Raw genomic sequence first — 15,929 nt, forward strand, 5'->3', positions numbered from 1 at the left:
GGTGCGTTAGGGCTAATGCTACCTTGGTCTCTGACCCATCTGCCTAGGGCACCAAAATACCTTGTCCCGCCCCTGGTGGAGACAGCTTATAGATGCCTTTGTAGGTCTATTTTAGTGGTTTGTACTGGATACATTGGGGAATTGGAAGTCAGTGGAGGAATTTGCAGAGGAGAGAAGCGGAGGAGTGGTGAGGCAAGAAGTGGATTAGTCAGGCAGCAAAGTTAAGGATGGAGAGGTGGGAGAGTGCATGGCGACTAGCCTAGTCAGTATTCATGGAGAGTTTTGTGTGCAGGCTGCCCATGAAGTTCTCACTTCCCTCTCCCAGCAGGAATTCCCAGCACAACCTATTATATGAATTAGTAATTATGTTCCAGCAGCTACATAGAAGCATAGAAACGTTGTGACTTGGTCTGTGAGGCTGAGGGACACTCTCAGTGCTGGTAATTACCTCCAACAATAAAAATGACAACAGTAGGCGACCATCAAATGTGATAGTGATAAGACACAAACAGTGATTATTTCCCTCCGGCCAGGTTGCTCTCAGTTTAATTTTACCAGGTTGTTTGTTACCTACTAAATGATAGATGAAGAAATCTGGAAAACCTGTAGGAAATGATGAAGGATGGTAAATGGATAGGCAGATGATACCTTTGTCATCAGAAGGCAATCAACAAGTGGGATCCCCATCTATTCCAAAAATGGGGCTCTAAAGTGTCCCCTCGGATGCAGCTAAACCTCTCTAATCATTATCATTTGGGACCGATGGAGATAGATGTCTGTATGTGTGGTCTTTTTCTGCCAGTCCTTTGAGCAACTAATGGAATGTTGGTCCTCATGCATAGCCAGCACTCCATCTTGACCCATCCTCTGTGTCTAGCTATCATCCCGTACCACTTCTTCTTTATGTGTCAAAACTACTGGAACAACACGTCCATCTTAAACTGTTCTCACACTTCTCCTCTTGTTCCCTCTTTGACCGCTTACAATTTGGCTTCCGATCTCATTATTCAATTGAAACTTCCCTAACTAAAGTCACCAATGACCTACTAACTGCCAAATCCAAGCTACACTACTCTGTCCTCCTCCTCATCCTGGACCTGTTCTCTGCTTCGACACAGTGGATCATTCCTTCTTACTATTGATTCTCTCATCTCTTGGCATCACAGACTTGGCCCTATCCTGGATTTCTTCATAGCTAACAGACAGGACATTCAGCGTCTCCCACTCACACACCACCTCCTCATCTGTCGTGTCGGTGTCCCCAAGGTTCATTTCCAGGACCCCTGCTCTTCTCCATCTACACCACTGGACTGGGACACCTCTAAGAGTCCCAAGGCTTTCTGTATCATCTCTATGCTGATGACACACAGATCTACCTCTCTGAACCCAATATCATCTGATTACTTACCCGAATCCCACAATGTCTGTCCTATTTCCTACTCGATTTCCAAAACTTAACTTGGAAAAAACTGAATTTGACATCTTTCCCACATCTCACTCACTGCCCCAACAGAACTATCCATCAAAGTCAATGGCTGCCTGCTCTCCCCAAGCTCACTACCTTAGGGAACCCTTGACTCTAATCTGTCAGTCAATGCACACATCCAAGCCCTTTCTACTTCCTGTCGACTCCAACTTAAATCTATTTCCTGGATCCATACATTCCTTAACCAAGAATAGTGCATGCTCTCATCATCTCCCATCTTCTTTCCAAAGCCATAACTTTTTTAATTTTCCACAAAGAAATTTAAGGGATTTTTTTTTGCGGGAAAAGTTTAACTTTTAAATGCCACCATTCATTTTACCACGTGGGAAATAATTCCAATTGGAAAGAATTTGGGAAGAAAAAAAATCAGTTCTGACATAGATTCTTGGGAATTGGTTTCACGGCATACAAAAATTACTTTGCAATATGATTCTCCTCATCAGTACAATTATGGCAATACCAAACATGTCCATTTTTTAAATTATTTTAGTGTTAAAAAACAAATCAGAAGTTTTTTGAAAAAAATGCGGGTGCGAGATTGCGTTGCCATTTTCCGAGACGCGTAAAATTTTTATTTTTCGGTGCATGAAGCTATGTGATGGCTTATTTTTACGGGGTGATACAACTTTTATTATTAATACCATTTTGGGATAGATAGGATGTCTCGAATCTCAATCACTTGTTGCAGTATTTCTTGTGGTACTACAACAACAAAAATTTTGACATTCTTGAATTTTTTTGCGTATACGGTGATTGCCTATCGGATTAATAATTTTTACGTTTTCGTAGATCTGAACTTGGTGATACCGCATGTGTATTTTTTTAATTTTTTTTAATTATCTTTATTTTTAAGGGGGTGATTTGAACTTTTATATTCTTTTGAGTTTTTCATATTTTTTAAAACATTTTTTTCAATGTACTTGTTAGTCCCCTTAGGGGTCTTGAAGGTGCGATCATCTGATCTCTTGTCCTATATACAGCAAAACCACAACATTGTTGCATATAGTAAAAATCACCATCTCCTTCGAAGCCCAGCCACAGGCAGAGTTTCAAGGGAGCTACTTAATGACAAGAACAGTCCTCTGGCTGTTATAGCAACCCATCGTCGATCCGTGATTATGTCACGGGAGCCACTAGAGGCATAGAATAATGCGTCCTCTTACCGGCATGTTGATAATGCCGCCGTCAGACACATAGCTTACACATTCTTCACTCATACGCCTCCTCCGTTCATAGACTACAAAGGTACCAGGTGGAACACTCCAGAGCATCTGTTTTTATTTGTTGTCATAATCTCACGATGTTGGAAATAAATATTTTTTTTTTATAGATCTACGTTAAAATATTAAATGGAATTATCTTTCCCTACACTCCCCAGGAATATGAAGAACGGCTTATGGTGGAGATTGTCTTCGTTCGGCTCCTTTATTTAATTTGCAGCACTGACTGTCGCTCCTCATCTTCATCACTGTCTCTTTTAGAGTCGACGTTGGGCCGGGAGTGATTGCGCTGCCGAAATTTAAATAAAACATTTCTCTTGCAGATGAGTTTGTAAATGATATCTGCTAGATTTATGATGAAATATTCCCGTCAGAAGCTCGGTATCGGCTGAACTCTCAGTTAGCCGCTCGCTCTCTCTCTTTCATATTTGGGTATTTTTTTTATCATTTTCCAGATTCACGGCAAAAAAAAAGAAATGTATAAATGTCCTCATTTTTGGCATGATGCTAAAGAAGGCGAACAATAGGAGTATGTAAAGACGTGTAGGTGACGTCTATTGTTCGGCATTCGGGTAGGACTATGTGGACATGGTGGCTTTAGTCATCCTGATCCAAAGCTCTGACAGTCGAGAAGAAAGAGTCAATTCGACGCTAATCAAATTGGAGTCGAATCTTCTGAAAATCACAGGTGAACTGCGATTCGGTTTGAGAAAAGTAAAAGCCATCATGGCTTTTACAGCTATTACCTCCCATGGTGTCAATCGGGGTAATGGGATTGTGGGGTTGATGTCAACTGTGTAATATCTGCTGACTTCAAGCCTACGGGTTAGTAATGGAGGTGTCTATCAGACAACCCCATTACTAACCCAGTAAGCGAAAAGAGAGGAAAACACACACCCAAAAAAATTTGTTTTAAAAAAAATTATTAAAAAAAAACAAACAGAAAAAAATCTTTAGTTATCTTTCCCTCATTTATAGAAAAAAAGAAAGAACGCTGCTCCGTACACTGAAGCAGTAGCCGAGTGTCGCATTGACCTGCATCTGGATGTTGTGACCTCAGGTGATGTCAGTAAGGTTATCTCAGTTCACAGCGATTGAATTTGACTAATGAGCAACCATGAATCTGGCACCTCCATTCACAGTGGCGCTGCCCTCATGAGTACTGTCCCCTGTAACCTTACTGATCACCTCGGGTCACAGCAGCCGCGTCTCGCGGAATGCAGCTCTAAATCCGGCAGTGGCTACTTCTCCATTCTATAGAGCTGCGTTCTATGAACGGGGCTTTATAGACTGGATGAAGGAAACTGGGATCATTGTGGGACCTCCATTTGGACTACAGCAGATACTGTGGACTTTTATTATTTTTTTTTATATAAATGGGGGAATGAGGATAATTGTTGGGGAGTTTTTCAAATGCAGATTTTTTTTGGTTTGTTTTCTTTTCTTTTTACTTACTAGGTTAGCAATAGGGCCATCTGATAGACACCTCTCCATTACTAACCTATGGGATTGATGTAAGCGGACATTATACAGTTGACATCAACCCCGCAATTCCATTACCCCAATGGCCACAGCACCAGGGCAATGGATGCACCCTATCTGGGGTGGCTGAAGGCTAGTCTTATTAGGCTAGTAAGGGGAGAATATCCGTGGTCCTTCCCAGCCTATTAATATCAGCCCCCAGCTGTCTGCTTTCCCTTGGCTCATTATTAAAAATAGAGAAGAACCCAAGTAGATTTTTTCATTTACTTATTTATTATTTTTCATTTATTTATTTCTTTATTTGTAATAATATAAGCAGCTAATAGAAAGCAGACAGCTGGGGGCTGATATTAATAAGCTGTGAATGCCCCTGGTTATTGGGCCATTCCCAACCTACAAATATCAGCCTGCAGCCGCCCCAGAACTGGTGCATCATATTTGATACGCGAATTCTGGCATTTAGCCTCGGCTCTTTCTGATTGCCCTAGTGATGTGGCACTGGGGTAAATGTTTTTGGGTTGATGTCAGCAGCTGTCTGACATCAAGCCCAGGGGTTAGTAATGGAGAGGTGTCAGTCAGACATCCCATTACTAATCTAGTATAAAAAATAAATAAACACCCAGAAAAAAATGCTTTATTGGAATACAGACTCCCCCACTCTCCATCGTTTGCCCATTTCTTAATTAAAACTAAATCCAGGAAGTTCCAACAGTAATCTAATAGTGAAATATGCCACAACGCCCATTAAACCCTAAGGAGCATCGCTCTGTGAACTTTTTTTTCAGAACGAGACTTCATAGTTCGCTCACATTCAGTGGCAGGCACGGAAATCCTCGCTCTCATTCCGGCCGCTGACCACAAGTAACTCTATGGAGTCTCGGAATGTTCTGAGAGCGAAGATCAATAGGGTTACTCATGGTGGTCAGTATTAAATAAATTTTAGTGGGCATGTTTAATATTTTTTCCCTGTGACATTTCTCATGACTACACATAACTTAATTTATGGACATCTATGATTTGATTTCTTTGTTTGTGTGGATTGGATGGATTGTTACCAACATCTGGTGAGAATTTCATGTCCTGAGCACCATTAAAAATATATTTACTTAGAAAATTGGTGACGTGTTCGATATTTATTTCGCCCACTGTACATTTAACCGTACTTTTCTGTGTTGCACGCCTATTTTGCCAGTCCAATTTTATAATCAGAAACGCCACATCTATACTGCAACCTGTTACCATATTTTGTGTTCTGTATATGTATTACCCTACCTACCTGTCATTTATGGTAATGTCCGTTTTGGTAAGGGTAGAATCATTGAGATTGAAAAGATTGTCAAAACGTAAATATAGTGATGTACAAAATGTGTGAAAAAATAGGGGCAATGGCAGTGTCTGAAGAAAATAAGAAAACTGTACCAAGGCTACGAATGTTGAAGCCGCTAGCACCGCAGAAGAACCACTACCACCAACACTGACACTGGCTGTTTACTGGTTACAGTTGTCCTTTTCCACCGGCAAGCGTAGTGGGGAGAAAGGGGTGACTGTCACATCATTCATCTAACATCAGGAAAATGTTACCTCTGACAGCGACTATGTCAGTTTATCATTCGTCTTACATCAGGAAAATGTTACCACTGACAGTGACTACATCAGTTTGAGTCAGTTTTCTGCATTGAAATGATGAAGAGGGAACATTTTTGGATTATCTTTTAATACAAAAAAACATGAAAAGTCTGTTTAATTAGATTGGCTGTTGGTTGCTAACGGGTTACAATTAGGGCTGAGCGAAACGGATCGGTCAATTTAATAAATCGCCGACTTTCGGCAAAGTCGGGTTTCGTGAAACTCGAGCCGATCCCAGTGTGGGATTGGCCATGAGGTCGGTGATCTTTGCGCCAAAGTCGCGTTTCATATGACGCGTTCAGCACCATTTCTCAGCCAATGAAGGTGGACGCAGAGTGTGGGCAGCGTGATGACATAGGTCTCGGTCCCCACCATCTTAGAGAAGGGCATTACAGTGATTGGCTTGCTTTCAGCGGCGTCACAGGGGCTATAAAGGGGCGTGCACGCCGACCGCCATCTTACTTCTGCCGATCGTAGCATAGGGAGAGGTTGCTGCAGCTTCGTCAGAAGCAGGGATATTGTTAGGGAGGAAATATAAACCCCCAAACCACTTGTGCTGTAGCGATTTCCACTGTCCAACACCACCTTTTCTTTGCAGGGACAGTGGAGGCTCAGTTTCTGTGCATCAGCTCCGTAGCTTATAAGGCTCCCTGATAGCTGCATTGCTGTTTGTACGCCGCTGTGCAAACCAACTGCTTTTTTCAAAGCAAAAATCCTGCTGCTTCTTTCTGCACAGTTCCCTTGTTTCTTTGTTTGTCCACACTTTTGTGTGCAGCAGTCCTTTTTACTGCTGGCTGCCATACTTGTCCTGAGATCATTGTAGGGAGATTGTTATTGTAGCACAGTCCCTTTTTTATATATATATATATATCTGCTAACCACTGTCTGCCACTGAAGCTGTGTAGTGTAATACAGTGGGCCTGATTTTCCCAGCAGTCTCCCACCCACACCTATAAAGGGAAATTTCTATTGCCACTAAGTGCATCTTCATCAGTCCTGTTTGTGGCATATCTGTCAGCCACTTTCTGACACTGAAACTGTAGTGTAATACAGTGGGCCAGATTTTTCAAACAGTCTCCCACACATATAAAGGGAGATTTAAATTTACAACAAGTTTACGTACACCTTCTACCTGGTTTTACAGTACCATATAACGGTTGTTAGTTTGGTTACATTTTTCCAAGAATGAGGAAGTCTGGTGGAACTCCAGCATACCCCCGGCAGACGCAGCACTGGTGCCTGCACGGGGGTATCAGGGGTCGGGCAGTACAGGGTACAGGGCAGCTGAGGAGCGCATTGTTCGGTCCGCAAGGACCGATCAAGGCGCTCAACAGCTGCACAATAACAATTACTGTGAATTTTTGTTAACGGCACCAATCACGGACACACTCATACCACCCCACAGCGCCCACATGCCCAATAAAAATTATCCAATCGCTGCCGCCCTGTTAAATACCAATAATGGAGTCGAATACGGTGGCCTCCTAACGCCCCCCCTCCTAAGTAGCACTACAGGACCGTCTACGGCCAATGATCCCCTTCCGGCTACCGAAAGAATCCCTCCCATGACACCGCATAGTAAGGGCGAACGAAGGCGAAGACGCCGCACGTCCTCCCAATCTTCCTCCAATAACTCCCGTCGCCATTCGGGCTACCCCTCTAAACGCCCCTCCCGTTACCAACGTAGACGCAGCTCCCATAGGAGCCGCCGCAGATCGCGGGCCTCAGAATGGCTGCCATCAGCAACATCCGAGGGGTCCGATGTATCGCAGAGCCCGGATAGGAGTCATCGGGCACGGGACAAGACTTCAAAATCACGCGCACCCTCTAGGGCTTTCAGCCGGGGAGAACAATCCCCCACGGCTTCCAGCCACAACAACAACAACCGTGCAGGCGCCGAAGACAGAGCCATTAATCCGCCACTATGTGGTTGTAATCGGGCTCCAACGCACGATACGCAGGGCATCGGCCAGCACATCGGCCGGTCCCACGCTGTAGCGGGAGCCAGAGTTTCCCCGTCCTGCGACATCACCCCGTCTACATCTGCAGGGGTTCCTCCAGGATCGGAGTACACTCGTCCAGAGTCACACAGCGGTGAGTGTTACAAGGGTAGCGAGGAAGGGTTACGCTACGGTGTTAACTTAAAGGAAATGGAGCTAACCTCAGCGGTAAAGGAGTTAATCTTACAACTATCACACTCGAGCGGAAAGGTGGTGAACAAGGCAACACCACAATCAGCTAATCTACACAAAGACGCCTTCTTCTGCGGGATCAGCCCGCTAGGCGCCCATATAGACCAGGAAACGAGACAGAAAATCTGGAGCAACGATTATATTGATATATGGTCGCTGTTATCAGCGGACCAACAAACGGTGGATAAACCTAACGAGAGGGGTTTCGATAGGGGGAGATCGAGAATTGCATTAACCATGAATAATTGGCTCCAGGCCTTCGCAGTAATGGGCTGTATTATGGGCCAGAAACATCCGGAACGCTGCTCCGAATTGTTTATATATCAGGACATGATATATAGTTCATACAAGTCGCACGGCGGTTCAGCCTGGCGGCGGTATGATGAGGAGTTCCGCAGGCGTCTGGCCCTACAGCCCGAGCTAGGCTGGGGAGTTAAAGCAACAGACGTATGGTTGCGGTTGATGCTGTCCCAAAAGCAGCCCCCCTTTTCGGCCGCGACCACTAATTACTCCGCAGTCGCAGGTCAAAACTCAGTGGTCGTGCGAAAACCCGGGGCCTGCTGGTTGTTCAATGAGGGAAACTGCCGCTTCCACGCATTATGCAAATTCAGACATGATTGCTCCGCTTGCGGGGGGGGGGACACCCAGCGTCAAGGTGCACTCGTCAGCCTTACAAAGCACCTACAAGGCAGAACCCCAGTGAGCGTAACCGCGATGGCCCCCTGGCTAAAGCTCTACCCCAATAAGAAAGCGGCTCAGCAGCTGCAAGCAGGATTCTCCGACGGGTTTTTTATTCCCTTTAGGCTAACAAGAACGCCAACCCTATCCGATAACCTAAAATCGGCTCGCGAATTCCCCGAAATACTTAGACAAAAAATTGAAAAGGAGGTAGAATTGGGTAGAATAGCAGGCCCCTTCCAGTCGCTCCCCTTCAAAAACATGAAAATATCACCGCTAGGCATTATACCAAAAAAAGAACCCGGTAAATACCGCTTAATTCATCATTTATCTCACCCAAAGGGCGAATCAGTTAATGACGCAATTTCCCCAGAAGAAGCCTCTGTCTCATACGCGTCTTTCGATAAGGCGGTGGAATTAGTCCGGGCTGCCGGACCCGGCGCCCTGCTAGCCAAATCTGACATCGAATCGGCATTCCGTTTACTACCCGTGCACCCCGAATGTTTCCACCTTCTGGGCTGCAAAGTGGATCAGCTCTATTACTTCGACATGTGCCTTCCGATGGGATGTTCCATCTCATGTCACTATTTTGAGCTATTCAGCACCTTCCTAGATTGGGTAGTTCGGTACGAAACGGGCAGTAAATCCCTAATTCACTACCTCGATGATTTCCTGTTTGTCGGCCCTAGAAACTCTAAACTTTGCTCCGAGCTGCTAGAAACATTCAAAGCTATCGCACTCAAATTCGGCGTGCCACTGTCGCCCGAAAAAACGGAGGGACCATGTAATGTATTGCCTTTCTTGGGCATCGAAATAGATACCACGTTAATGGTTTTCCGTTTACCAGAGGATAAAATATTAAAAACCCTACAAATGTTGAAAGGCTTTCTAGAAGTGAACAAGGTAACCCTCCAGCAAATGCAGGCATTACTGGGCCTTCTGACATTCGCTTGTCGCGTAATGCCGGTCGGCAGAGCATTCTCGCGCAGACTATCTTTGGCAACAAAAGGCGCTTCTCAGCCCGGCCATAGAATTAGGCTCACCCGTTCGCTAAAAGCAGATCTGCTAGTGTGGAAAACATTCCTGCAATCATACAACGGTCACACGTGCGTTATGGCGAGAGAGATCGCAAGCAAGGATTTAGGGCTGACAGTAGGGTGGAATAAAAAAGAGGGTTTTGCAGCAATTTTTAAAAACCAATGGTGCAAATCAGGTTGGCCAGAGAGATGGACGACAACAAAATGGGGTCAAGACCCGTCCCTATGGGAATTATTTGCGGTTGTTGCTGCGATAGACATATGGGCCGATCAGTTGAGAAACACGAACATTCGTTTCCAAACAAAAAATACGAAAACGGCAAAGAGTTTAAATCACATGTCTTCTTCATCCCTGCCCATACTCGCTCTTTTGCGCCGACTAGCGCTGATTTGCCTTGAAAACAATATTTGGTGTAGAGCCACTGTGGTGGCGGAAGTAGATGATAATATCATTAACCCACTGTTATTTTCTAATTGGCAGGCTTTCAGAATCCAGCAGCCCAACTCGCAACCCCGTGGTATTCTGTGTCCACTGTTCCTGTGGGACACAGTGGCCAATCATTGATGCCCTTAATCCGGGCCTCCGTTTCGCCAGCTACCTGGCAGGTGTATGGTAAGGCTTGGGAGGAGTGGTGCTCCCTAATTCAGGGTAGGCCGGTGGAAGAAAGCAACGGAGCGCGAAGCGCAGTGACAACTGATTTCCTTTTACGGATGAGGGAAAGCGGGTCGTCGGGCACATCGGCACAACGGAAATTATCGGGGCTTGCATTTTTCTTTCAATTATTGGGATGGGTTGACGTAACTAAATCCTTCTGCATAAAACAAGCCATAAAAGGTTGGAAAAGGCTTCAGCCAAGTCAAGAATGTCGCCGCCCCATTTCTCTGAGTCTATTGCAGGACCTGATTGCGATATCCCCGTCAGTCTGCTCATCGCAATATGAGGCGGCCCTCATATCGGCAGCGTTTGCGACCGTCTTTTTCGGAGCACTGCGTATTAGCGAATTGCTACCGCGGTCAAAAACCGCATCGGAAGGAGGCTTAATTAATGAGGATATAGTTATATGCAGCGGCGCCCTGCGCATCAGGGTTAGAAAATCCAAATGCGATCCCACCGGTAGGGGCACATGGGTCCTGGTTAACGCTACAGAGGGCCCAGCTTGCCCACTAAAAATGGTTAAAAGATACGCCGTAATAAGACACGAGGGTAGATTTTTCTTCACTCATACAGACGGGTCCCCTCTGACCAAGTACCAATTCCAGGCAATGTTCAAGCGATGCTTGAAAGAAACCGGCGCAAATCCAAAGGAGTACGGAACACATTCGTTCCAGATAGGGGCGGCCACAGAGGCAGCTAGGGCAGGAGTGTCAGAGGCTGAGGTGCAGAGAATGGGTCGTTGGAAGTCCGCATGCTTCGCCAGATACATCAGGCCCGACTTGCTTAATTAACATGTATTGTCTCTTACAGGGGTTGATGTTTGGGTGGTAGGAGATTCCTACGTACACTGGGCCGAAAAGAGGGCCAAACTGCGGCCAGGAGGAACAAATCTCTACATCCCGGGAATAAAAGTTAACTGGAGGGGTATCAGAGGCCTCCGGTGGAACCAGGTGTTCAAGGAGATGGTGGGCATAGCAAGGATGGCGGAACGCCCGGTGATATTGGTGTTACACGCAGGTGGCAATGACCTGGGCAAACAAAAGGTGGCCGAGTTGTACAAATGGGTGACAACGGATATGGAACGGTTCAGCTGGCTGTTCAGGAACATGATACTGGTGTGGTCGGAGATAACACCACGGGCCGAATGGCGTGGTGCAAGAGATAAGAGAGCCATAGAGCGGACAAGGGTGAAATTCAACGCTCGAATCGGAAAATATGTGAGAGGAAGAGGCGGTATCGTGATTCATCACCAATACCTACAAAAGAAAAACACGCCACAATTGCGACCGGACGGAGTTCACCTAACGGACATTGGCCTCGATATTTTTCTGTCTGGTTTACAGGATGGGGTTGAACAGGCCCTAAAAGTGATGGGTGGGGTCGGAGTCCCGCGTAGGTAATACACGGGATCCTCCGTGGCGGAAGAAGCGGAGGAGGGCAAAGGTCGTAGTCGCTCGTTGGTCCAATTACCCTGTCGATCACGGACAGGAGCTCGGCGCGAGCGGCCGTTACGACATGTAATTGCCCTTTTCAGCTTATTTAATTAATAAACTGTGACCGACCTGTTCAACCCACCTAGGACTATGTGTGTTTCATTGCGGGATTGATGGGAGGGGGGAAGGCACTGGTTACGACACCAGGTCTCCACAGTCTGGCAGACGCGGTACTGTATAAGGTGCGCGTCTCTGACTGGGGAGCACCTAGATAGAGCAGCACAGAAAGGTTGTCGGTGCCTGTTCCCCCCTGGCATCACTCCCCTTTAGTGATGCACTAATTGGAAGACCCCTGGCCGGCCAGTGGGCACTGGAGGGGAGGGGTCCTACGGCCACTCCTACAGGGGTTAAATCCAGGTGTCCGGCCGGGAACTTTCTCTTTTCCTCCCGGCGGACACCTGGAAGCATTGTCCCACCCACCCTCCCTTTTTAAAGGCTAAAGATGAGACTAACCTGCGGGATGATGTAAATGTGTAAATGCTATTGTAATATTTTACTTTAGAAAAAAAAAAAAAAAAAAAAAAAAAATTATATTTGTACGTGATATAACTAATGCTGGTAACCTTTATTAAGTCACAGCGGAAGAAGCGGAGGAGGGCAAAGGTCGTAGTCGCTCGTTGGTCCAATTACCCTGTCGATCACGGACAGGAGCTCGGCGCGAGCGGCCGTTACGACATGTAATTGCCCTTTTCAGCTTATTTAATTAATAAACTGTGACCGACCTGTTCAACCCACCTAGGACTATGTGTGTTTCATTGCGGGATTGATGGGAGGGGGGAAGGCACTGGTTACGACACCAGGTCTCCACAGTCTTAAATTTACAACAAGTTTACGTACACCTTCTACCTGGTTTTACAGTACCATATAACGGTTGTTAGTTTGGTTACATTTTTCCAAGAATGAGGAAGTCTGGTGGAAGAGGTCGTGGCCATGGGCGGTCATTGCCAGCTGGTAATGATGGTAGTGGTGGTGGAGCATCAGGTGGTCATGGGAAAAGCAAAATAGCACCTAAGTCTCGAGTTGTTGAGCCAGCGTCATCGTCTGGCTACACAAGGCCTCAAACGCTCTCTTTTCTGGGAGTAGGAAAACCGCTTTTAAAGCTGGAGCAGCATGAAAAAGTGTTGGCTTTCCTTGCTGCCTCTGCCTCTAGCTCTTTCGCCCCCTCTTCAGAAAGCGCAAAACTTAAAAGCAGCGCGTCGTCAGTGGATGCTCCTAGTCAGGAACAAGTCGCTTCCTTGTGTCCTTCACCCAGAACAACAGAGAAGGATGCGTCAGGCGACACAACAGGTTACTCCATGGAGCTCTTTACACATACCGTGCCTGGGTTAGAGAGGGAAATTGTTAACAGGCCATGCCCATTACAAGATGAATCGGACATGGAGTGCACAGATGCACAGCCACAGCTAGATTATTATGCTGTTCCATTGACTCAGATCACAACATTGTCCTCGTAGTGTATTGAGCCACAATCTGACCCTGTTGAGACTATGGTGCCCCGTCCCGAACGCTATAGCACCGGCTTACACGGTGACACAGAGGACGGTGCACAGAACATTGAAGAGGAGGTGATAGATGACCCAGTTGTTGACCCCGATTGGCAGCCATTGGGGGAACAGGGTGCCACTGGCAGTAGCTCTGAAGCAGAGGAGGAGGAGCCGCAGCAGGCATCAACATTGCAGCAGCTGTCATCTGGCAGGCCCGTATCTGGCCAAAAACGTGTGTCAAAACCAAAAACAGTTGTAGGACAGCGTGGCCATCCGGTTAAAGTAGCACAGTGTGCAATGCCTGAAAAGGTATTCGATAGTAGGAAGAGTGCAGTCTGGCAATTTTTTAACCAAGATCCGAATGATCAGTGCAAAGTGATCTGTAAGAAATGCTCAAGGACCTTTAGCAGAGGTCAGAATGTCAAAAATTTAAATACAACTTGCATGCGTAGACATTTAACCACCATGCACTTGCAAGCCTGGATTAACTACCAAATGTCTCGTAACGTTGGTGCACCCGCTCACAATGAAGCATACATTCCTTCCCTCACTGTAAGCCCACCTGCAGCAATTGTGGAGGTGTCGTCACAAGGCCAAAGCAGTCAGGGAATCACCAGATTCTTGGTAGGAAACACTGTATGTAGGCCAACAGCAAGAATACCATCACCAACACTCTCTCAGTCTGCCATGTCCACCACCACGCCCGCTAGTTCCACCATATGCAGCTCTCCAGTCCAGCTCACCCTACAAGAGACTCTCGTTAGGAATAGGAAGTACTCGTCCTCTCATCCGCGTACACAGGGTTTGAACGCCCACATTGTTAGACTAATCTCGTTAGAGATGATGCCCTACCGGTTGGTTGAAAGCAAAGCTTTCAAAGCCCTGATGGCCTACGCAGTACCACGCTATGACCTACCCAGTCGACACTTCTTTGCGAGAAAAGCCATCCCAGCCCTCCACCAGCATGTCAAAGACCGCATTGTCCATGCACTCAGGCAATCTGTCAGTAGAAAGGTGCACCTCACAACAGATGCATGGACCAGTAGGCATGGCCAGGGACGTTATGTGTCCATCACGGCACACTGGGTTAATGTGGTGGATGCAGGGTCCACAGGGGACAGCCATATTGGGACAGTTCTGCCTAGCCCACGGACTAGGAAACAGTTGGCTGTAGGCGTTCGCCACCCCTCCTCCTCGTCCTCCAGCAGAAGCGAGAGCTCGTCCACAGACCGCACTCGCACGACCACTCCATCCGCAGCTGCCAGTGTTGCACACGAGCTGTCCCATTATGGAACAGCTAGTGGTAAGAGTCAGCAGGCTGTGTTGGAAATGAAGTGTTTGGGCGACAACAGACACACCGCGGAATTTCTGTCTGAGTTCTTGCAGCAAGAAACTCAGTCATGGCTGGGCAGTGTACATCTTGAGGCAGGCAAGGTAGTCAGTGATAACGGAAGGAATTTTATGGCTGCCATAGCCCTTTCACAACTCAAACACATTCCTTGCCTGGCTCACACCTTGAACCTGGTGGTGCAGTGCTTCCTGAAAAGTTATCCGGGGTTACCCGCCCTGCTCCTGGAGGTGCGAAGACTTTGCTCGCACATCCGCCATTCACCCGTACACTCCAGCCGTATGCAGAACCATCAGCAGTCTTTGCAGCTTCCCCAGCACCGCCTAATAATCGACGTTGCAACAAGGTGGAACTCCACACTGCATGTGCTTCAGAGGCTGTGCGAACAGAGGCGTGCTGTTATGTATTTGTGGGAGGATACACATACACGGGCAGGCAGTTGGATGGCAGACATGGAGTTGTCAGGTGTGCAGTGGTCGAAGCTACAAGACCTGTGTCAAGTCCTTCAGTGTTTTGAGGAATGCACACGCCTGGTTAGTGCAGATGACGCCATCGTAAGCATGAGCATCCCCCTAATGCGTCTGCTGATGCAAAGTTTGAATCACATAAAGGAGCAGGCGTCTGCAGCCGAGGACGAGGGAAGCCTTGATGACAGTCAGCCATTATCTGCTCAGGGAAGTCTCCTGGACGAGGTGGCAGACGAAGAGGAGGAGGATGAGGAGGATGATGGGGATGAATATTTATGGGAGGAGGAAGCTTCTCAGGGGGCAATAGAAACTGGTGGCATTGCAAGGTCAGGTGCAGGGTTTTTGAGGGAGACAAGTGATGTTGATTTGCCAGAAAGTGCTCCTCAACCCAGCAACAAGCAGTGAATTGACACCTGGAACATTGGCCCACATGGCGGATTATGCCTTGCGTATCCTAAAAAGGGACCCCCGCATTATCAAAATGATGACCGATGACGATTACTGGTTGGCCTGCCTCCTGGATCCACGCTATAAAGGGAAATTGCAAAATATCATGCCACATGAGAACCTTGAGCTAATATTGGCTACCAAACAAGCAACTCTTGTAGACCGTTTCGTTCAGGCATTCCCAGCACACAGCGTCGGTGATGGTTCTCACACGAGCTGTAGGGGGCAACATGGCAGAGGTGCTAGAGGAGCACAAATCAGAAGTGGCGTTGGACAGAGGGGTTTTATGACCAGGTTGTGGAGTGATTTCGCAA

At 46.9% G+C, this 15,929-nt stretch overlaps 1 protein-coding gene across 1 annotated transcript; it reads left to right on the top strand.

Annotated features, from left to right (window-relative positions):
* The first annotated feature begins 7,226 nt into the window (after positions 1 to 7,226).
* LOC143800456 (uncharacterized) lies at positions 7,227 to 12,658 on the top strand. The gene is made up of 2 exons (XM_077281190.1): positions 7,227 to 7,908; positions 11,187 to 12,658. The coding sequence occupies exons 1-2, from the start codon at positions 7,227 to 7,229 to the stop codon at positions 11,774 to 11,776; spliced, it is 1,272 nt and encodes a 423-aa protein (XP_077137305.1). The 3' UTR covers positions 11,777 to 12,658.
* The last annotated feature ends 3,271 nt before the right edge of the window (positions 12,659 to 15,929 follow it).

Source organism: Ranitomeya variabilis, chromosome 1 (assembly GCF_051348905.1).
Source record: "Ranitomeya variabilis isolate aRanVar5 chromosome 1, aRanVar5.hap1, whole genome shotgun sequence".
In the NCBI taxonomy this organism is placed as follows: domain Eukaryota; kingdom Metazoa; phylum Chordata; class Amphibia; order Anura; family Dendrobatidae; genus Ranitomeya; species Ranitomeya variabilis.